The following is a 24,283-nucleotide window of genomic DNA, read 5'->3' on the forward strand; positions in this document are numbered from 1 at the left end:
CACTTCACAGTTTAACTCTTTTTCTTTCTTTCCAACTCTTCTTTATAACCTCCTTTAAATATATTTTTACAAAGTCTTCCTTATATCTCAGCATATCTTGTTTTCTACCCTTGTAGACTTTTTTATCCTGTGCTAAGGAAGACACTTTTTCTTCTAACTTGAATATTTTCTTTTCCCTTTTTCCCCTACCTGACTTAGAAGTATTTTGAGGCAGGTTCTGTGTTGGCAAATGCATATTTGAGAGCTTCTGTTTTAGGGCATATGTTTTCCTTCTATATGGAAATGTATGAGAAAGGCTATAAATTTTATACTACATTGCTCTTAAAACTATACAAAGTTTTATATAAAGTTATAGTTGCATGTTACTGAAGTGTAGGTCTGTTGCTTCAGATTAAAGGGGCTTTTATTTTTAAATGTTTCTGTCTGTCAATACAGTATTCAGTAAATAGAATTCCAAAAGGGTGATCTGCAATGGTAACTCTAGATATGTGCTGTTTTATAGAGTGGCCACTAGTGCCATATTAGCTATTTGAGCAGTTGAAATGTGGCCAGTCCAAACTGAGATATGCTGTAAAATACACACTAAATTTCTAAGACTTAATGTAAAAAAATGAAAAATATTAATAATTTTATTTCATATTGATTACTTGTTGAAATACTATTTTGTATTTGATGAGTCAAATAAAATATTTTATTAAATTTAATATTACCCGTTTTTACCTTTTGTTACATGGCTACTGAAATATCTAAAATTACTTATGTTTTGCATTTTTGGTTTGCATTGTATTTCTGTTAGACAGTGCTTTGCCTGCTGATTAAATGTTATTTTGCTTATGTTAAACTTTTTGATCTAATGTCTTAACTCTTAACTGTATTCTAAGAATGTCTTTATAAGTTAACTTGTTTTCAACATGTTTGTGGTTTTAGATTTTTATGAAATTTTAACCTTTTTAGAAGAAAATTTTATTGAATTACTGTGATGAAAATTTAACTTCAAAACAAAATGCACTTCGTGATAGTCTGCAGTAAATTGAATACATATTAGAAATCTTGGCTTTTTAGCTGCGTACACTATACTAATCAGGTGAAATTGGATCACAGAGGATGAGCATTCTGTCACATCATTTGATCCTAAGGACTGGATATGTACTTGTAGCCATTGGGCCTTGACTAACCCCAGCATCTTGACTGACCTTCACTAGTTTTATTCATACTTATCCTAATGTACTTACATATTATTTAAAAAAAATTTTGTTAGAAATGTTTAACATCATGCATTTTTAGTTACTGCATGTAAGTATAACATTTAGGTTGACCAAATAGATTACTAAATGCAAGTAATTTTATATTGTTAGGACTTGTCCTTTTCACCATTTTTTAAAAAAAGTTTTTGAACCTACAAGAAAGTTGAAAGAATAATACTGCAGATATCCATATACCACGTACCAGATTCACCATGTATTAATATCTGGTCATTTATGCTTTTGTTCTCCCCCTCTCTGCCCGTATAGATATGTCTTTGCTCCTTCCTCCCTTATTTTTGGCAGAACCATTTGAAAGTAAAGTTGTTGATAACATTACCCTTCATCTCCTAAATATTTTCCAGTACCTAAATATTTAAGAACATATCTTTAAAAAAAAGGGAATTGGCCTCCATAACTGCAGTACTTTATAGCATACAAGGAACATGGATGAAATAATACGTAATATATAGTTCATATGCAAATACAGATTCCTTTCTTAAATGCAGATTATTATTTTTCTTTGAATTACTCCAATCTGAAACAGTCCCTCTCTCAATTGTCAAAACAAAGTCTGTCAGTCTCAAAAAAATTGTCTCTTAGTTTTCTTTCAGAATGCCTCGCAGTTTGAATATTTGTTCATAAGATTTAGGTTTAACATTTTTAGCAAGATTACTACATAGTCACATAGGCGATGTAGTGTTTTATAGGATTGCTAATTTGCAAATTCTGTTTTATTCATTTCATTTTTATTACAAAACCAGAATGGTCATCCAGGAACTGGAAAGAAAGAACAATTTAGAGCATTATTTAACTTTCATATATATTATAATAGAACATTACCAGAATATCCATGCATTTTTATCTTTCGATTTTCACTTCTTTTTGCAAAGGACAGTTTTTCCTTGTGTTGAATGAATTATTTATAATATGGATTGTAATTAAGGAGATTAATGTTTTTATTTATACAGTTTTTGGGGGGAGGGGAATAGAGTTTTGCTCTGTCACCCAGGCTAGATTGCAGCCTTGACCTCTCTGGCTCAGGCGATTTTACCACCTCAGCCTCCTGAGTAGCTGGGACCACAGGCGTGTGCCACTATGCCTGGCTAATTTTTGTATTTTTTTTTTTTGTAGAAACAGTGTCTCACTATGTTTCCCAGGCTAGTCCCAAACTCCTGAGCTCAAACAATCCTCCCACCTTGGCCTCCAAAAGTGCTGAGATTACAGACATGAACCACCACACATGGCCAATTTATACTGTTTTACATGAATTAACTATTTCATAAATTTCCATTACCTCAAATGGAGAAGTTCCTTATGCTTTGAATTTTGCCTATCTTCTTGTGTTTTTTTATGTATGTTATTTCCCCACAGCTTTTTAGTAACATTTCAAACATTGAGAAAGGTTGGAAGAATAGTACAGTGAATACTTTTATATTCTTCACTTTGATTCAACAATTGTTAACATTTTGCTGCAGTTGCTTTATATGTGGTAAATGTTTCTCTGTGTGTGTACAATGTTTTCTTTTTCTTTTTTTTTTTTTGGAGACGGAGTCTTGCTCTGTCACCCAGGCTGGAGTGCAGTGGAATGATCTCGGTTCACTGTAATCTCCACCTCCCGGATTCAAGCAATTCTCCTGCCTCAGCCTCCCAAGTAGCTGGGACTACAGGTGCACCCTGCCACGCCCAGCTAGTTTTTTGTATTTTAGTAGGGATGGGGTTTCACTGTGTTGCCCAGGCTGGTCTCGAACTCTTGAGCTCAGGCAATCCATCTGCCTCAGCCTCCCAAAGTGCTAGGATTATAGGCACGAGTCACTGCATCCGCCGGAATGTTTTCTTAGTCTTTTCAAAGTAAGTTACACCTATCATGGCATATCACCCTCACATTAGCAAATATCTCCTAAAATTCTCTCACATAATCATAGTATCATCATGCCCAAGAAAATGATAATTCCATAATATCTAATATTCAGTTCATGTTTAAACAACTCCAGTTATCTCTTTTATAGCTGCTTTTCTGCTGTAATTTTTCATCCCGTCCCCAATCCAGAATTCACCGAAGGTTGATACATTCGTGTATTTTGTTTTTAAGTTAATAGTTTAATTTTATATAAGTCTATCATTAGTTCTTAAGGTTTATATTTACCATTAAATTCACTTAGTTTTTACAAATGCTGCTAATATGTTGACTTGACTTGTTTAGCACCTTTTCTTTGTATAGATTAGTCATTGTAAGCACTTCTCATGTTTTTAAAGAAAGAAAAAAAATTATATTGAAATCTTTTTTATTTCCACAGATATTCCAAATATCTTGGTTGGCACTGCATTTAATGTCGATGATGGAAATGGGGGCTTTGTAGTTCATTGGTTAAACAACAAGGAATTTCATTTTACATCATCTACAGAGATATTTATGCATCAGTTACGAAAACTTTCTGATAAGCAGGTAGATCATGAAAGTGATGATGCAGATAAAGAGGATGAGGAACATTCACAGGAGGAAAGAGAACGGGGTTTACATATGAAATTAGACCATGGTTAGTATCCTGTGTTCAGATTTTTCTTATTCCAAAGTAAACAACTTTCTGTGGTATATTGCTTTTAGTTTTGAATTCTTCCTTCCTACTCTTCCTCCTTTTTTCTGTTTGTTCCACCAGTATTTACTGACCATCTGTCTTGGACCAGACACTCTGCTAGGGCCTGCAAACATCATCTAACTCCCTATGTTTTGTTATAACGTATTGCTTTGAGTCTTTGGAAGCCATATCTTTTTGTGAGGAACAGGTTTTGCTAATGGCAGTAATAATGATAGGGTGAATGAAATTTTAATTTATCTAAAAGTAGTAACTATGATAACTTTCAATTCAGACAAAAGTTTCCTTTTTTTTCTGACTGTAAATTGGAAAAGAGATTTATAGTTTCTAAAGATAGTATACCATTTATTTATAGCCTAGTATGTAAATGAATTATTATTATTTAATGCATATATTGATAAATATATTTTCTCATTCAGATTTATCCCTGGATAGAGAATCTGAGGCAGGTACGGGATCATCGGAACATGAAGATGGAGAAAGAGAAGGAAGTCCTAGAACCTATTCACGACTTAGTGTACCAATGCCACTGCCTACGGTTCTGCTTGATCGGAAGATTGAAATGCTGCTAACTGAATGGAATAAGAATCCTGACATGCTTTTTACAATACACCCTGTAGATGGTACCTTTCTAGTGTGGCATGTAAAATACTTGGATGAATATAATCCTGGAATATTTAGACAAGTCCAGGTATATTTTATTGATGCAATAGCCTTTCTTAAAACAGTAAAAAGAAAAAAAAATAGTAAAAAGAAATAAATGCTTTGTAGAGTTAGCATGCTTTTAGTTTTGGTCAAAACCAAAAACAAAAAAATTTTGGTTTTAACAAACATCTGAGTAGGGGATCAGTGACCATAAATTTTGCAAACTTGATTAGTTACAACATAATGAATTTGGCTTTGAAATGCAATACTGAATATTTGAATATATGTATTGATTTTTTTTGTGAATTAATAATATTTTGAATAAGATTAAGAAACTACCCTGAAAATATGACTCAGGATAAGCTCCTCCTTACACCCAATTTGATGAGCTAAATGAAGCTGCCTTTGTCATCTCTCTCGACTTTATTGCTCTTTAGATCTGTGGCTATGGTCATTTTGTTGTACAAGCAAAGTACTTGAACTTTTTCTTCAGTCTTCTTTTAGGTCATGAATAGAGATACGATATTACCTAAATAGAAGAAAGGAAATGGTTGAAAATGACATTTTTTGTTAAGATGCTGAGATTTGGCATTTTGAGAATAGAAGTATTTTTTTTGAGAGGAGGTAAACTATTTGCACTGAATCATATAATTATGTTTTTCAGGTTTCTTTTTCTTCTCGGATCCCTGTTGCGTTTCCCTCTGGTGATGCAAGCTCTCTTAGTAAAAATATTATGATGTATGCCTGTATAAATGCGACAAAAGATTCTTACCACACCGTGTTACACCAAGAAGTGATGTCTGTAGGCAGTCCTCATGGATCACAGCCACACTCTAGATCACACAGTACAAATATGAACATTGTAGATCCCACAGTAATGATGATCTCTAAACACATAGATGGTTCTTTAAATCAGTGGGCAGTAACTTTTGCTGATAAGTCTGCCTTTACCACTGTTCTAACTGTATCTCACAAATTTAGGTATTGCGGTCATCGATTTCATCTGAATGACCTGGCGTGTCATTCAGTTTTACCACTGTTATTGACATCCTCTCATCATAATGCTCTATTGACTCCTGAGTCAGATTATCAGTGGGACTCAGACAATAAATTAAGTAGATTAATGGACCCTGTAAAACATATAAAAGGTTCCTCAAAACAACCTCTTAGAAATGCAGCAACTCGTACATTTCATGACCCAAATGCGATCTACAGTGAACTTATTCTGTGGCGTGTAGACCCAATAGGACCTTTGTCATACACTGGAGGAGTATCAGAATTGGCTCGAATTAACTCTTTACATACCTCAGCGTTCTCTAATGTGGCGTGGCTTCCAACTCTCATTCCCAGTTACTGTCTGGGTAAGTGTTCATTGTAATTGTGTAATTAGTAAAAGCTTTTAAACTATTATTTGTTATATACAAAATGGTTTATATTTGTTATTAAGATGATTTTTAATAAGTATTAAGTTTTGATTAAGATGATTTTTAATAAATATTCACAATACAGGCATGAGACTTATTTGTAGAACTTTTAGAAGGTTTTAACCTTTTCTGTCAATCTATTTTGAAATTAACTTTTTTGTTAATAATTTTGTATCTACTTATTATGCCTGTTTAATTATGATTCTAGACCATGGTTAATCCTAAAAAGAAAAGTGTGAATATTTGTTTCTTTAGCCTATAAGAAAAATAAACTACATTAGAACCCAGAGTCCTTGTTTTACTTTCTCAGGCACATATTGCAATTCTGCAAGTGCTTGCTTTGTTGCTTCTGATGGCAAAAATCTGAGACTCTATCAAGCTGTAGTGGATGCAAGGAAATTATTGGATGAATTGTCAGACCCGGAATCTTCAGTAAGTGTTTAATAATCTTTATTAATATAACTAAGGTGATAAAAAATTCTCTTTTGACTGTCTAGGACCTATATTTGTTAGTTGCTGTTTAGGGAGTAAGCATATATTCTGGGCTGCTTATGACATATATGATACATTTATTTTTTCCTAAGTTGTGTTCCAAGGTATATGAATCAAAATGTTAGTGTACATACCACACATTAATGTATTTTACATAAAAAGAAATAACGATTTTAAAAAATGATTTGTAACATATTTTACTCTCTAGTTTGGTTCTATTATTCTTACTTTGCTTAAAAAAGGTTTAAAGGCATCTTTACTAAGCTGTATATTTAGGTTGGAAAATTGGAACTTTTTCAAGCTTGATGCACCATTTTAAAAAATTCTCTGGTTAGGATTTGTTATTAGTGGGTGGCAGCATCTCATTCTGATAGTTCTGTATCTGAGCTGAAAATCATACATATTAGTATCTAGAGTTGAATAGTAGATTTTTCCGTTTGCCTATATAAACAACTATTCTAATAAAAATGTTTCCAGTATTGAAAATCAGTGACTATTTTTGAGCATCTACTATGTTCCTCTAGATATAGAGGGAATACAGAATATAAGTTTCACATCTGCCTTTAAGAAGCTTTTAATTTAGTTGAAGAGAGAGCTTATTAATAAAAAGTTAAATAGCAGTTTAAGACATAACAAGAGGTGTCTAAGGGTGGAATGCAATTAATTGCCAAAAGGATGGCCCTAGAAGTGTTTCCTTATTCAGAGGAGAAAGAGATCAGATTAAGGTAGGCATAGAAGTCTTTATGAAGAACAGTATTTGGGTTCATTCTTGATGGATGGATAAGATTTAGAAAGATAACTTCTTTGTGTTTGTTTGAGTGAGAGAATGACCTGGAAGTGAGTGCAAATACAGGAAAGTATATGTCTAAAGTTTGTTCCAGAAACAGTGAGAAAACCATTTGGATTGGAGCCTAAGGTTTGGCATAGAAAAAGTCTAGAAAAATAGAATCATAGAACTAGAATTAGAAGATACTTTAATGGTCACCTGGCCTCACGAGCCATCTGATGCTTCCCCTGTGCTGCGTTCCTGCCAATTTGACATCTAGCCACCAATGAGGGAAACTCAACTCTAAATGCAGCTCTTTCTGTCCTTGAATTGCTCACACTATCATACGAAATGCTATTTGTTTTGTAACAAGTAAATTCTACTTGTTAGTGCTTGTTCTACTTAGAATAAATCTAATATTTCTTGCATATGAGAGCACCTCAAGATATTTAAAGACAGCTTTCTTGTAACCCGTGAACCTTTCTACCTCCGGCCAAACCTGTTCCCCCTGTGCCTATCAAGTTTCTTTAACTGGTTTACATTTGACCCTGGTTACTGTTCTGAGCAGGTGTCAGTTCGTCTGTACTCTGGACTTTATAGGATGACTAAAATATAGGAATATTGGGACCTCTCTCATTAGATACATTTATCTTTTGACAGTCACTCCACATTCTTTGTATGTGATTGATTCATTATGAGGTGACTCTCAACATCCCGAAGTCTTTACCCCTTCCTGCCCTCTGCTAAGCCTTGTCTTCTCTATTCTATATTTGTGCATTTGAATTTGGGGTCCAAATGTAGACCTATTTTTCCTATTACATTTCATCATGCTAAGCACAACTAAACAGTCTGTCAGTGTCTTTTTGAATCTGGATTATGTTATTTAATGTGTTTGTTATTGCTTTATGACTATGTCACCAGCCTCTTTGATAAATGTTATATCTACATAATCTGAGTCAGTTATTAATATGATAAACAGGCAGGTTTGAAGGAAGAGACTAGCAGTATACATTTGAAATCTTTCTCCATTTTTATTTTTTGAAATGTTTTCCATCTTGTTTCAAGGATTTCTATGAGACAACTTGTCATGTACTTTGCTGACACAAAATACACTCTACCTTCTACAGTCAAAGAAGAAAGTCAAAGTTACATAAGGTGATTTGTTTTAATATCTGATAGGTATAATGTATACACCTTGACATCTCTTGATGACCAAAACATTGTACTATAGACATTAAGGTCTTTGGTCTGCCCTGCAGAAGTATGTTGTTTTCCATTCTGAATATGGGAATATTTGCTTGTTTTTAGGTTTTTTTTTTTTTTTTTTTTTTTTTTTTTTTTTTTTTTTTGCCATTGATGGCATTCTCTATGATTTGGGGGATTTAGTATTTTCTTATAGTTCTATTTGTTCTCCATTATATTCAGTGTTTTGTTTTTGGTGGTTCTTCAAAGATTTATAATAAGCATCTTTAGCCTTTCATAGTGCACCTTCAAATAATAACATACTACTTAAAATATAATATAGTCAGGCACGGTGGCTCACACCTGTATTCCCAGCACTTTGGGAAGCTTAGATGGGAAGGTTGCTTGACCCCACGAGTTCAAGACCAGCCTAGGCAACATAGTGAGACCCCCATCTCTAAATACCCATACCCACACCCACACCCACACCCACACCCACACGAACACATACACACACACAATATATGTAATGTAAACAACTTTCAGTAGTATCCCCAATCTCTCTCTCTCTGTCTCTCTCTCTCTCTCTCTCTCTCTCTCTCTCTCTCTCACACACACACACACACACACACACACACACACACACACACAATGTATAATGTAAACAACTTTCAGTAGTATCCCCTATCTCCCTCTCCTGTGGTTTTCAGCATGCATGTCCTATGAATGTTTTGTTTGTTTTATATATAAGTATTTAATTTACTCTACTCATTGTAAATAGTACTGTATTTTTAATTTTGGCATTCATGTCATTGCCAGAATATACAAATACAGTTGAATTTTATATGTTTATCTTGTATTCTGTAACATTGCTGAATGCATATAATAGGTGTAGGAGTGCTTTTGGTGATTTCTTGGGCTTTTCCATTTAGATAATCATCTTATTATAAATGGAAACAGTTTCATGTCTTGCTTTCTAATCTGTATGGGTTTTATTTTTTCTTACTTTGTTGCAGTGACTAAAACTTTCAACACTATGTTGAATAAGAAGTGAGATTGGATGTGTTTGCCTTCTTCCCATTTTTAGAGGAAAAGCATTCGGTCTTTTACCATTACATACAATATTAGTTGCAGGTTTTAAATAGAATTTTTAAAATTTTTGTGGGTACATAGTAGATGTATATATTTGTGGGGTACATGAGATGTTTTGTTATAGGCATGCAGTTCATAATAATCACATCATGGAAAATGGGGTATCCATTACCTCATACATTTATCCTTTGCATTACAGATGATCTAATTATACTTTTAGTTATTTAAAAATGAGCCGTTAAATTACTGACTATACTTGCTCTGTTGTACTATCAAATACTAGGTCTTATTCAGTCTATTTTATTTTGTTCCCATCAACCATCCCTGCCTCCCTGCCAGTCCCTCACTACCTCTCCCAGCCTTTGGTAATTATCCTTCTACTCCCTGTCTCCATGGGTCCAATTGTTTTGATTTTTAGCTCCCAAAAATAAGTGAGGACAAGCAATGTTTGTATTTCTGTGCCTGACTTATTTTACTTAAAATAACAACCTCCAGTTCCATCTGTGTTGCTGCAAAATGACTGAATCTCATTCTTTTTTATGGCCGAGTAATACTCTGTTGTGTATAAGTACCACATTTTTTTTTCTTTATCCATTCATCTGTTGATGGATACTTAAATCTCGGCTATTTTGCAGAGCTGCAACAAACATGGGATTGCAGATACCTCTTCAATATATTTACTATCTTTCTTTCGAGTATGTGCCTAGCAGTGGAATTGCTGGATTCTATAGTAGCTCTATCTTAGTTTTGTGAGCAAACTCCAAACTGTTCGCTATCATGGTTGTACTAATTTACATTCCCGCTAATAGCCATAAGAGGGTTCTGTTTTCTCCACATCTGTGCCAACATTTGTTACCGCCTCTCTTTTGGATATAAGCTGTTTTAACTGGGGTGAGGTAATACTTCCTTGTAGTTTTGATTTGCATTTCTCTGATGATCTGTGATACTGAGCACCTTTTCATATGTCTGTTTACCATTTGTATGTCTTCTTTAGAGAAATACCTATTCAAATATTTTGCCCATTTTTTGATCAGATTATTAGATTTTTCCTATAGAGTTGTTTGAGCTTCTTATATATTCTGGTTATTAATCCCTTGTCAGATGAGTAGTTTGAAGATATTTTCTCTCATTCTGTCAGTTGTCTCTTCACGTTGTTGACTATATCCTGTGCTTTTTAACTTGATGTGATCCCATTAGTGTATTTTTGTTTTGGTTTCCTGTGCTTGCCGTGTATTACTCAGGAAATCTTCGCAGAGACTAATGTCCTGGAAACTTTCCCCAGTGTTATCTTGCAGTAGTTTCATAGTTTGAGGTCTTAGATTTAAGTCTTTTAGTCTTGATTTGATTTTTCTATGTGGTTAGTGAGAGGGTTCTGGTTTTATTCTTCTGCATATGGATATCCAGTTTTCCTGGCACCATTTGTTGAAGATACTTGTCTTTTCTCCAGTGTATGTTCTTGGCACCTATGTCAAAAATGAATTCACTGTAGGGGTGTGGATTTGTGTCTGGGTTCTCTATTCTGTTCCATTGGTCTCTGTGTGTTTTTGTGCTAGTACCATGCTGTTTTGATTACTGTAGCTCTGTAGTGTAATTTGAAGTCAGATAATATTCTTCCAGTTTTGTTCTTTTTGCTTAGGATAGCTGTGGCTATTCTGGGTCTGTTGTGGTTCCATTTAAATTTTAGATTGTTTTTAAAATTTCTGTAAAGAATGTCGGTGTTTTGTTAGGGATCGCATAGAATCTGTAGATTGCTTTGGTTTGTATGGACATTTTAACAATATTGATTCTTGGACATGGAATATCTTTCCTTTTTTTTGTTGTTGTCCTTTTCAATTTCTTTCATCAGTGTTTTACAGTTTTCCTTAGGGACCTTTCACTTCTTTGGTGAATTCCTAGGTTCTTAATTTTATGTGTGGCTATTGTAAATGAGATTACTTTTTTTTTCTCCCCAGATGAAGTCTCACTCTGTTGCCCAGGCTGGAGTGTAGTGGAGTAATCTCAGCTCACTGCAGCCTCTGCTTCCTGGGTTCAAGCAATTGTCCTGCCTCAGCCTCCTGAGTAGCTGGGAATACAGGCACATACCACCACTCCCAGCTAATGTCTTTTTTTGTTGTTGTTTGTTTGTTTTTGTTTTGTTTTGTATTTTTAGTAGAGACAGAGTTTCATTGTGTTAGCCAGGATGATCTCGATCTCCTAACCTTGTGATCTGCCTGTCTCGGCCTCCCAAAGTGCTGGGATTACAGGTGTGAGCCAGCATACCCGGTGGCAGTGAAGCCATTGGGTCCTGGGCTCTTCTTTACTTAGAGACCGTTTATTACGGCTTTGATCTTTTTACTTGTTTCTGGTCTATTCAGGTTTTAGATTTCTTTGTGGTTCAATCTCAACAGGTTATATGTCTCTAGGAATTCGTCCATTTCTTGTAGATTTTTCAATTTACTGGCATATAGTTGCTCATAGTAGTCACTAATGATCCTTTGAATTTCTTTGGCATCAGTTGTAGTATCCCCTTTTTCATCTCTGATTTTATTTATTTGGGTCTTCTATTTCTTTTTCTTAGTCTGGGAAAAAGTTTGTCAACTTTGTTTTATCTTTTCAAAAACCTAATTTTTTGTTTTGTTGATCTTTATATGGTTTTCTTTGTTTCAATTTCATTTATTTGTGCTCTGTTATTTATTATTTCTTTTCCTTTACCCATTTTGGGTTTGGTCTGCTCTTGCTTTTCTAGTTCTTTAAGATTCATTGTTAGATTGTTTATTTGAAGTCTTTCTTAGTTTTTGATGTAGGCATTTATAGCTATAAACTTCCTCTTTTAGTACTGCTTTTGCAATATCCCATAGATTTTTGTATATGTTCGTTACCATTTGTTTCAAGAAATTTTTCAATTTTCTTTTAAATTTCTTCATTAAATTTCTTCTTTATTTTAAATTTCTTGTCATTCAGGAACATATTGTTTAATTTTCATATGTTCATATAGTTTCCAAAATTTCTTGTTACTGATTTCTAGTTTTATTCCAGTGTAGTCAGAGAAGATGCTTGATATTGTTTCATTTTTTAAAAAAAAATATTTTAAGACTTGTTTTGTGACCTAACATGTGATTTGTCCTTGAGAATGATCTATATGCTAAGGAAAAGAATGTATATTCTGTAAGCTGTTGGATGAAATGTTTTGTAAATATCTGTTGGATCCTTTTTTTTTTTGATAGTGCAGATTAAGTTTGATGTTTCTTTGATTTTCTGTCTAGAAAATATGTCCAATTCTGAGTGATGTTGAAATCTACAGCTATGATTATATTAGAGTCTCTTTTTGTAGCTCTAATATTTGCTTGATGTATCTGGGTGCTTTAGCATTGGGTGCATATATATTTAAAATTGTTACATCCTCTTGCTGAACTGACCCCTTCAGCATTATATAGTGACCTACTTTGTCTCTTCTTAGTTTTTATCTTAAAACTATTTTGTCTGATATACAGTATCAGACATATAATGATACTGATATCAGTATATCTGTCTGATACAAATATAGCTATTTCTGCCCTTTTTTGGTTTCCATTGGCATGGAATATCTTTTGACATACCTTTATTTTCAGTCTATGTGTATCGTTATGTGTGAAGTGTGTTTTTTGCAGGCAAGAGATTATTGGATCTTGTTTACCCATTCAGCCACTGTATGTCTTTTGATTGGAGAATTTAGTCCATTTTCATTCATAAATAAGGACTTAACTCTGCCATTTTGTTATTTGTTTCTGGTTGTTTTGTGGTCTTCTCTTCCTTCTTTATTTTCTTCCTGTCTTTCTTTTAGTGAAGGTGATTTTCGCTGGTGATATAATTTAGTTTTTTGCTTTTTATTTTTGATGTGGTCACTCTATGTTCTCTATTTTGACATTACAATGAGGCTTGCAAATACTATCTTACAACCCATTATTTTAAGTTGATTGTGTCTTAATATTTTTGCATAAATAAAGCAAAAAGACATTTTGCTCTACTCCTTAACTTTGTCCTGCTACAACTTTTCGTTGTTACTATTTATATCTTTTCGTATTGTCTGTATCTTGAAAAGTTGTGGTTATTATTTTTGATTGATTCATCATTTAGTCTTTACACCTAAGATCAGTTTACACATCACAGTTACAGTGTAATAATATTGTGTGTTTTTCTGTGTACTTACTATTACCAGTGAGTTTTGTACCTTCATATGACTTCTTATTGCTCATTAATGTTCTCTTCTTTCTGATTTAAGTACTCCTTTAGCATTTCTTGTATGACAGGTCTGGTGTTGATGAAATCCCTCAGTTTTTGTCTGTCTGGAAAAAAATTTCTCCTTCATGTTTGAAGGATATTTTTACTAGATACACTGTTCTAGGGTAAATTTTTTTTCTTTCAGCACTTGAAATGTGTCATGCCTTTCTCTCCTGGCCTGTAGAGTTTCCACTGGAAATTCTGCTGCCAGACATATTGGAACTCCATTGTATGTTATTTGTTTCTTTTCTCTTGCTGCTTTTGGGATCCTTTCTTTATCCTTGACCTTTGGGAGTTTGATTATTAACTACCTCGAGGGAGTCTTCTGTGGGTTAAATCTGCTTGGTGTTTTATAATCTTCTTGTACTTGGATATTGATATATTTCTTTAGGCTTGGGAATTTCCCTGCCACTATCCCTTTGAATGAACTTTCTACCCTATCTCTTAGACCTCCTTGTTAAGGTCATTGACTCTTAGATTGGCCCTTTTGAGGTTATTTTCTAGATCCTGTAGATGTGCTTCATTGTTTTTATTCGTTTTTCTTTTGTCTCCTGTGTGTGTTTTCAAATAGCCTGTCTTCAGACTCACAAATTCTTTCGCTTAATTCTGCTATTGCGTTCTTCATTATGCCAGTTGCATTGTTAGGTCCAGAATTTCTGCTTGATTTTTTTTCAGTATTTAAGTTCTTTCTTAAATTTATCTGATAGAATTTTGAATTTGTTGTCTGTGCTGTCTTGAATTCCTTTGAGTTTCCTCTCAACAGCTATTTTGAATTTTCTTTCTGGAAGTCACATATCTCTGTTTCTCCAGGATTGGTCTCTGGTGCCTTATTTAGTTCGTTTGGTGAGATCATGTTTCCCTGAATTGTCTTGATACTTGTAGATGTTCTTTGGTGCGTGGGCATTGAGGAATTAGGTATTTATTGTAGTCTTCACAGTCTGGGCTTATTTGTATCTGTCCTTCTTGAGAAGGCTTTCCAGATACTTAAAAGGACTTGGGTGTTGTGATCTAAACTGTGTCTGCTTTCGGGGGACCCCAAGCCCAGTAATGCTGTGGTTTTTGCAGACTCATAGAAGTACTGCCTCCTTAATGGTCTTGGACAAGATCTGGAAGAATTCTCTGGATTACCGGCAGAGACTCTTGTTCTCTTCCCTTACTTTATTCCAAACAGTCTCTCTCTGTCTCTCTATCTCTCTGTCTTTCTGTCTCCTGAGCCACCTAGAGTTGGGGGTGCAGTGACATAAGCACCCTGTGGCTATCATCTTTAGGACTGTACTGGGTCACACCTGAAGCCAGCACAGCACTGGTTCTTGCACAAGGCCTGTTGTAACCACTCCCCACTTACCGCCTGTGTTCTCTCAAAGCCCTGGGGCTCCTGCAGTCAATAGGTAGCAACATCAGCCAGGCCTGTCCTTCCTTTTAGGGTGATGAGTTCCCCCCTGCACTGTGCTGGTCCAGAATTATCATCTGGGACCCTGGGAGCAGTCAGTAACCTTAGCAGGTCTACCTGGTGTTCTGTTGTACTTGGCTGAGCTGGTACTCAAACCACGAGACACGGTCCCTCCAACTCTTCTCTCCGCTTTCCAAAGGCAGATGAGCCTCACCCTGTGGCCACCACGACCTCAGGCCTATGGGGAGTACTTCCAGACTACTACCAGTGTTTTCTTAAGGACCTCACAGTTGCTTGCTCTTCCTTTCCCCAGTGCACAGAAACTCTCTCAGCACCACACTGCCACTGCCAGGATGGGGGAGAAGGGTGGTGTTGGTGATTCAAGAGTTTTTCCTATCTCTAGTGCCTCTTTCAGTGATAGGAAGTCAAAACTGGGTACCATGAGTGCTTACCTGATTTTTGGTTCTTATGAAGGTGCTTTTTCTCGTTTAGTGGTTAAATTAGTGTTCTTGCTTGGGGGATAATTGGGGGAGCCTTCTATTCTGCCATCTTCCTGTACTCCTGCCTCCAGCTGTTGGTTTATTTGTAGATATTCTTCATCAAGTTGAGGAAGTTCTCCTCTAGGTTTGTTAATTTTCTTGATATTTTTAGACAATCAGCTTGTTGTTTCATTGAGCTCTTTGTTTCTCTAATGTTTTCATTTTTATTTTCAGTGATTTCTGCTCTTTATCACTTCCTTCTGCTTGCTTTGGGCTTTTTTGTTGTTGTTGTTGTTCTTTTTCTAGGTTTATGAGACAGGAGCTTAGCTTATCGATTTTAATTTTTTTATTTTCTAAAGTATACATTTAGTACTTACAAATTTTTTACTCAGCACTGCTTTAATATTTTTATATGTAGTATTTTTATTTTCATTTAGGTCAATATATGTTTTGATTTCCTTTGAGAATTTCTCTTCGACCCTCAGTTAGTTAGAAACTTGTGATTTAGCTTCTGAGTGTTTGGTGATCTTCCTGTTACTGGTTTCTAGTTGGATTCCATCATGGTAGAATAATGTACTGTATGATTTCAGTCCTTTTTAATTTGTTGAAGTTTGTTTCATGCCCAGGACCTGATCTGTTTTAGTACATGTTCCACTAGCACTTAAAAAACTGTATTTTGTTGTTGGGTAGAGCGTTTTGATTGATGGAATTATTGAGTTCTTCTGTATCTTTACTGATTTTGTCCCTTGTTGTTCTATCAAATCTTTAGTGTTAGATGTTGCAATCTTCAGCTATAATTGTGAATTTGTTTATTTCTCCTTTACTTCTATAAGTTTTTGCTTCACATAGTTTGCAGCACTGTTCTTTGGTGTATACGCATTTAGTTCAAATTCAAGGTGTTGGCAAGGGCATGCTCTTTCTGATATTCAAGGGGAGGATCCTTCCTTGCCTCTTCCTAGATTGCTCCTGGTCCTTGGTGTTCTTTGGCTTATAGCTGCATCACTGCAGTCTGCCTTGGTCTTTACATGGCCTTCTTCCGTCTGAGTGTCTCTTTGTATCCTCTTTTTGTAAGGACACCAGTCGTTAGATTTTCCATCTCCTGTAATCCAGTATGACCTTTTCTTAAACTAGTTATGTCTGCAAGACCCTACTTCATAACAAGGTTTACATTCTGAGATGCTGGGTGGACCTAAATTTTGAGGGAACATTATTCAACCCACTACATTGATCAACTTTCTTTTCTCGTCAGTTATATTTGTGGTTGCTTAGTTAGAAACTTTCAAAGTTGCTTGAGCCTCCAGACTTCCTTGAGCCATTTTGACTTTGCGACCCCCATGCTATAAGGCATCTGGGATGTTTTACCTTTCTAAAATATGGACCACAGAGTCTTGCCCTCATTTGTTGTCTTAAATGCTTAAGATGATGTGACTGCTTTCTGTCACATTTCCATTATTTCTGTACATCCTTTTGGTTTTCTTTTTAGAATAGCAATTCTCTTACTTACTTCTTCTACTAATTGTGAGGCAAAATATAGCAAAAAGTTGTCACATGCTCTCCTTTTCCTCAAATGAGATTTTTAGTAGATGCTGAATAAAGGCTTGCTTTTAAAAAATTTTGTAACAGATACCTGAAAGCTATAAATTTTGTTCTGTAGATAAAGGGGTAGACTTAGGGAGCACAGGAAGGGAAATAAAATGATGAATTTGCAGGGTGGAATAGAGTTGGTAGGTACTGAAAGCATAGAGATAGCAGAGAGTCTGTTGAGGTTAATTGAGCATGTGGTAAAACAAACCTGATCTAGATGGAATTTCGTAGCTAGGAAAGGAGAAGAGCAGAGCTTAGCAGTTGCTTTAATATGGATATGAAAACAGGATTCTAAGGTTTCTAGTTTTGATAGTTGTTCCAGTAGCTATGGCAAGATAGTTTTGAGATATTTACAACTTAAATTTGGGACATGTTAAATGTGAGGTGACCTTGGTTTTAGATTCCTAAGTTTGGTTTATTTGTTTATTTGTTTATTTTTTTTTTGAAACAGAGTCTCACTCTGTTACCCAGGCTGAAATGCAACGTTGCCATCTTGGCTCACTGCAACCTACGCCTCCCAGGTTCAAGCGATTCTCGTGTCAGCCTCCTGAGTAGCTGAGACTACAGGCATGTGCCGCCATGCCCGACTAATTTTTGTATGCTTAGTAGGTACGGGGTTTCATCATATTGGCCAGGCTGATCTTGAACTCCTGACCTCAAGTGATCCACCCACCTCGGCCTTCCAAGTGCTGTCATTATGGGCAGGTGGGAACCACCATAACCAGCTGCTAAGTTTGGTTTAGATAACTTTTACAAGCAATTGGAGATATTCCTAATGTTCTGCATTAGGTACCAGTGCACATTTGGGATTTATTATTACAGAGAAAGAACTTGAAGTCATTGGATCTCTAAAGGCATTAGTAATAATTAATATTCATAAATGTGACTTGTCAGTCATCAAGAAAAGATTTATGTTTAGCAAGATTTTTATGAAGACAGGGATTAAGATTTTTTTTAATTCCATTTAAAATATTGAAGATTGTTTGGTGCCTAAAAATTAAACTTGAATATCTTCACCCAGTGATGCTAGATCGGTAACATCCATTCATTCATGTATTTAGTAAGTACTTACTGAGGTATTCTACAAACAAATAAGGGAGTTGTGTCGTGTTAAAAGATAGGGTGACGTAGTGTGTGCTGCTATTAGTAAAAACAAGCTTTTAAAAGAGGAATGATCTAAAGTGTAATTTGTTTTCACTCAGTAATTTATTTACTCAATCTTTAATTTTTATTGAGGACTCACTGTGCATTACGTATAGTACATAGAAGAATAAATGTGCATATTGTACCAAGTGCTAAGAGTGTTTAAATGAATAGAAGTAGGCCCTACTTTCAAGGATCTTGTATCTGTAGAGTCATATAAATATGTACATAGAGTATGTAATAAGTGGCAAATTAGAAGAAAAGGCTAATTTCAGGATGTGAAACTCATTTAATTGGCCTGCACTTAAGCCAGCTCACTGTATTCGTTAATGCTGTCTATTCCTTCTATAAAATATAGGATGGATGCTCGTAGAGAACAGTAGACCAGGCCTTATTGATTCCACAAGTTGAGCTGTAGCCTTAACAAGTAATTAATAATAATAATAATAATAATAGCTGGGCAAGTTATTTAACCTGAAAAAAAAAATACCACCACCAGTTATAATAATAGTAAACTTTTATCTAGTGATTATTGTATGTCAGGCTCTCTTCTAAATGCTTTACATATGTTAACTCAACCTTCCTGGTAACCTTAAGAAAAATGTAAAATCACTATCCATACTTTAGCGGTAAGAACACTGAAACAGAGAAACTGAATTACTTGTCCCAGTTTAGTCATCTAGTAATGGTAGAACCAGGATTTGAATCCAGGCAGCTTATTTCTAGAGACTAAGCTCTTATAACTATGTTGACTGTTTCTCAAAAGCCAGCTGTGTGGCCATGCCTGGCCACCTTGTATCTGTCAAGTTACACACATTAGTGTCATTTTGTAACTTAATTAAATATTATATAAATTGATGAAATATGAGTATAAAAATGTGAATGTTTTTAATAAAAATAACTTCTTTGGAAGCAGTTTTACTAAAAATCATTCTTTGGGCATGGTCAAAACAACTGTAAAAGATTCAGGAGGAAATTGAGAAAAACTGCATTCACATTGCTTTGTAGGTGTCTTCATGTTTTTACTCCCATGTATGTATGTATATATGCATTTATTTATTTCTTTTCAGTCCACGTCTTGCTCTGTCATCCAGGCTGGAGTGCAGTGGTGCAATCTTGGCTCACCGCAACCTCTGCCTCCCAGCTTCAAGTAATGCTCCTGCCTCAGCCTCCTGACTAGCTGGGATTACAGGTGCCCACTACCATGCCCAGCTCCTTTTTGTATTTTTAGTAGATACGGGGTTTCACCTTGTTGGCCAGGCTGGTCTTGAACTTTTGGCCTCAGGTGATCCACCCACCTCAGCCTCCCGAAGTGCTAGGATTACAGGCGTGAGCCACAGTGCCCAGCCTGTTTTCTGTTTAAAGAACTGAAAAATACAGGAAGGGCCTTACAGAAGTGGCCTGTGCAAGAAAGACCTGTAATCCCCATTAGCAAGCCCATACTCAAAGGTCTTACTCAACACCAAAATACCAGTTATTCGTATATGTTTATGTTTAAAATAAAATGTTTTAAGTATATATATTATTTTAAAAATGATTCCCTGGGTTAACTGACCTTGCTGAGTGATTTATCCTCTCTCTGTCCAATGCTGTCAGCTAAGATGGCTTTTCTTATTTAGAAGCAACACTTAATCCAGACTGTGGTGGTTAGGAAAGAATTTCTGGTGGAGATAACTGAGATGAAACTCTCTGAATGGGTAAGACATGAAAGTGAAGGAGGAAAAGAATATTTGAGGTAGAGACAACAGCAACTAAAAATGCACAGAGGTATAAGAATGTGCATAATAAACTGTAAGTAGTTTGCTACAGCCATAGCATAGAATGTGAATGCCTGTTGGAAATAGCTGAAACTGGATAGAAAGTTATAGGTTAGATTGTGAAAAAATTTATGTTGCTTTCTTTATGATTTTGCTCTGCTATCTCAAAGTCTGTTCTCAACATAGGAGTTAGAATGATGCGCTTAAAATGTAATTAAGGGCTGAGTGTGGTGGCTTATACCTGTAATCCCAGCACTTTGGGAAGCCAAGGCGGGTGGATCACCTGAGGTCAGGAGTTTGACAGCTGCCTGGCCAACATGGTGAAACCCTGTCACTACTAAAAATTCAAAAATTAGCCAGGTGTGGTGGTGGATGCGTGTAGACCCAATTACTTGGGAGGCTAACACAGGAGAATCACTTGAACTTGGGAGGTGAAGGTTGCAGTGAGCTGAGATTGCGCCATTGCACTCCAGCCTGGGCAACAAGAGTGAAACTCCATCTCAAAAAAAAAAAAAAAAAAAAAAAAAGAGAGAAGGAGAGACTTTGGCAAAACCAGATAAGGAAAGAAGGAGATCCTGAAAATACTATTAATGTGTTTGTTTCCATTAAAGCCAGAAAAATAAAACTATAATTAATCCAATTTCTGGTATAAATAAATTTAAACTTAAGTAATAATGTGAGTTGTAATACACCTACTTTTCAATTTTTTAGCATTTTTCAACTACTTTAATGTTCTGGGAAAAAGTTAACTACATCCAGGTGCGGTGGCTTATGCCTATAATCCCAGTACTTTGGGAGGCTGAGGTGTTTGAGGCCAAGAGTTTGACACCAGCCTGAGCAACATAGCAAGACCTTGTCTCTACAAAAAAATAAAAAAAAAAATTGTCAGGCATGTTGTGTACATCTGTAGTCGTAGCTACTTGGGAAGCTGAGGCAGGAGGACCATTTGAGCCCAGCAGTTGGAGGTCAATAAAGCAAGACACTGAAAAAAGAAAACAAAAATGTTGACCGTTAAAAAATATGACCAGGTGCAGTGGCTCATGCTTGTAATCCTAGCACTTTGGGAGGCCAAGGCGGGTGAATCACGAGGTCAGGACATCAAGACCATCCTGGCCAATGTGGTGAAACCCTGTCTCTACTAAAAATACAAAAATTAGCTGGGGATGGTGGCACGTGCTTGTGGTCCCAGCTACTTGGAAGGCTGAGGCAGGAGAATTGTTTGAACCTGGGAGGTGGAGGTTGCGCCACTGCATTCCAGCCTAGTGACAAAGCAAGACTCTGTCTCAAAAAAAAAAACAAACATCAAAACATGTATGTGCAGTTTTGATGCACAGTAATGGCATCAGTATAGCTCATTAAGACACTATTTGGTCCTGTATTTAAATGTTTGATATTTTGCTCATTATTAATTGTTTACATTAATTTTGATTTTTGAAAAACATTGCATTAAAATGTTATTTTTTTTGATTATTAAATTTTTGGACACTCTCTTAAATTTTGCCCCCCCAGGTAAAGGCTTCACTTACTTCATTCTAATTCCAGTAGTATCTTCCACTATAAAATGAGTTCCTTGGTTGGAGGTGATGTTGAGTGAGATTCTGTAGAATTCTGTAATGGTAATGTTCAGTAAGTCTGTTAGTTATAGTGCTGGCAGAGAGTTATGGGCAGGGAAAGCAATTCCTTAGCTAGAATGCGTATTTGTTCCTGTGAGGAGATCTCAACCTTGGCTGCATATTGGAAGCACCTCAGTGTCTGAGTGGGACCTAAGCATCATTGATTGTTAAAGTTGTCTAGGTGATTCAGTGTGCAGCCATGTTTGAGAATCAGTGATCTACAGCAGTATTTCTTAAACTTTAGTATACACATGGATCCTGTGGAAGTCTTGTTAAAATACAGATATCTAAGTATCAGGGAGTAAGTATGCATTCATAAAAAGCTTCCTGTCACTGCTGTCCATCAGCTACACTTTGAGTGGCAAAGCTTTGTTATGTGCTAGAAAAATTTAACTGTTTTGCCTCACCAACTGTAGACCACAGTTGAGTCCAGCTTTCAATGAACAAACCCAGCAGACTGTTAACACTATTTCTTTTCTTTATTGTTTTTGAGATGGGGGAGTCTCTCTCTGTTGCCCAGGCTGGAGTGCAGCGGCACAATCTCTGCTCACTGCAACCTCCGCCTCCCGGGTTCAGGTGATTCTCCTGTCTCAGCCTCCCTAGTAGCTGGGATTACAGGTGCCTTCCACCACTCCCAGCTAATTTTTGTATTTTTAGTAGAGACGGCGTTTCACCGTATTGGCCAGGCTGGTTGGTCTCAAACTGCTGACCTCAGGTGATCCACATGTTTCGGTGTCCCAAAGTGCTGGGATTACAGGCATGAGCCACTGCACCCTGCCTGGTTAACACCATTTCTAGGTGTCTAAGCTAACACTTTAAATCATGATTCTTGGGTGAATATACCCATATCAATAAATTCAGCCCTACTTAACAACATATTTTTTTTATTTTTACCTGTTAACCCTAGATTCAATTTTCTAACATGCATTCTGAAATCCTACTGATAGAAATAAGAAAGGTCCTATAACTTTTGTGTATATGCTGTTTTCTCCCTGACCTTGTGCTTATATCTAGCCTGTAACCCCTCTTATTGGCCTTGAGGTAGTGAAAAGTGGTGGAGGTGGGTGCTGAGGAGAACGGGCATCCCTTTCTGAGGCAGCTCTCTCAGATGAAGTTACTGAAAGGTTTTTAGGCAAGCGAAAGCTGGTTGGAACATGGGTGAGGAGGACTCGTCTTTTTAGCAGAAAGTTTTGGGGCTTTGGGGATCCAAAGTTAGGCTTCATGTGTTAACTCATATATCCTCATCTCAAGACACAAGAGTCTCACGTCTTCTCAACCATTGCCTTACCTTCAGTTTAGCAGGGTTGTACTTTTAAATGGCATTGCACATCTGCAGACCACTCAGACATTGGGCCGGATCTTCAGCCATGTCTGTCTTGGGCTTTAAGGTTGCAAAACTGAGGAAGATAAAATGCCTTGAAGTTATATACTATTTTTGTAAACACTATCAGGTTTTCTCTCTGCTCTGTTAACTTTAAACATGAGAATGAATATAGAAAGTTGAAATATTTCTTTGAATGTATTAAGTTCCATTGCCAGTCAGTGAATATTTAGAGGGAGCCTTAAATGTCCAAGATGCCGTATCATATTGATAGTAGATTCAAAAGTTGTTGGTCATTAATATTTTGTATTTTTTATTTACAGAAACTTATCGGAGAAGTGTTTAACATTGTGAGCCAACAGTCTACTGCTCGACCTGGCTGCATTATTGAACTTGATGCAATAACCAACCAAGTAAAAACATGCTTATGAATTAGTGATATTCTTATACTTTATCCCATGGTGTTTTATATGTATATGATACATGTCATTCTCAGAATAATTTTCTTGTTTGATATTAAATGCAGACAACTTCTGTTGATTCTCCTAGTGAAAATCTATTAATGATGTAGGGATTATTTTTCTCCTTGGAAAACAAAGAACCGTGTTGTCACTTATAAGTGGGAGCTAAGCTATGAGTACGCAAAGGCATACAGAGCAATAAAGTAGACTTTAGAAACGCAGAATGGGGAGAGTCGAAATTGGACTAGAGATTAAACAAACTACATATTAAGTACACTACTTGGGTGTACACTACTTGGGTGATGGGTGCACTAAAATCTCAGAATTCACTACTATATAGTTCACCCATGTAACAAAAAACCACTTGTACTCCAAAAGGTATTGAAATAAAAAATTTTCCAGTTGAATTGTATCTTTAACTTTATTTCCTGTTTAAAGGAAATTTGATTCAGTTTGAGAAACCATGAGCCTGATCTTGAAATGCTGAGAGAAAATACAGTGCAGCTGCATAGAGGTTTGGGCTGTGCTGTCTCATTTTATATTATTACTCTTTTCAACTCTGTAGAGGGTAACCTCAGCTTCAGAGTATTTGCCTTGTTAGGCCCCATGTTGGGTACTTGGATGAGGTCTTTAAAAATGCAGATGAAAGTCAGATCAAAGTGGACATTTATTTTTTAATATCAGGTCCTTTGTGTAGTCTGTATTTTTCCCTAGCTACTACCTAGGAGAGAAGGAGAACCCTTCTCCCTACAGGGAGATGTAAAACCCATTTTAGCGCTCAGGATATTTGTTTCTTTAGGACTATGTTAGTGGTCTAAGGGATAGAACTAGCATTCATTTCAAATATAAAAAGGATTAGTTTG

At 35.9% G+C, this 24,283-nt stretch overlaps 1 protein-coding gene across 6 annotated transcripts in view; it reads left to right on the forward strand.

Moving 5' to 3' along the window:
* The window catches only part of DMXL2 (Dmx like 2), a 171,935-nt gene that overhangs the window by 63,736 nt on the left and 83,916 nt on the right, over positions 1 to 24,283 (forward strand). For all 6 annotated transcript variants that reach the window (XM_074393600.1, XM_074393601.1, XM_039469087.2 and 3 more), the window contains exons 10-14: positions 3,539 to 3,778; positions 4,255 to 4,526; positions 5,145 to 5,841; positions 6,215 to 6,336; positions 23,283 to 23,372. In XM_074393600.1, the coding sequence (XP_074249701.1) occupies positions 3,539 to 3,778; positions 4,255 to 4,526; positions 5,145 to 5,841; positions 6,215 to 6,336; positions 23,283 to 23,372 (1,421 nt within the window). The remainder of the gene's footprint in view (positions 1 to 3,538; positions 3,779 to 4,254; positions 4,527 to 5,144; positions 5,842 to 6,214; positions 6,337 to 23,282; positions 23,373 to 24,283) is intronic.

Source organism: Saimiri boliviensis, chromosome 2 (genome assembly GCF_048565385.1).
Source record: "Saimiri boliviensis isolate mSaiBol1 chromosome 2, mSaiBol1.pri, whole genome shotgun sequence".
In the NCBI taxonomy this organism is placed as follows: Eukaryota; Metazoa; Chordata; class Mammalia; order Primates; family Cebidae; genus Saimiri; species Saimiri boliviensis.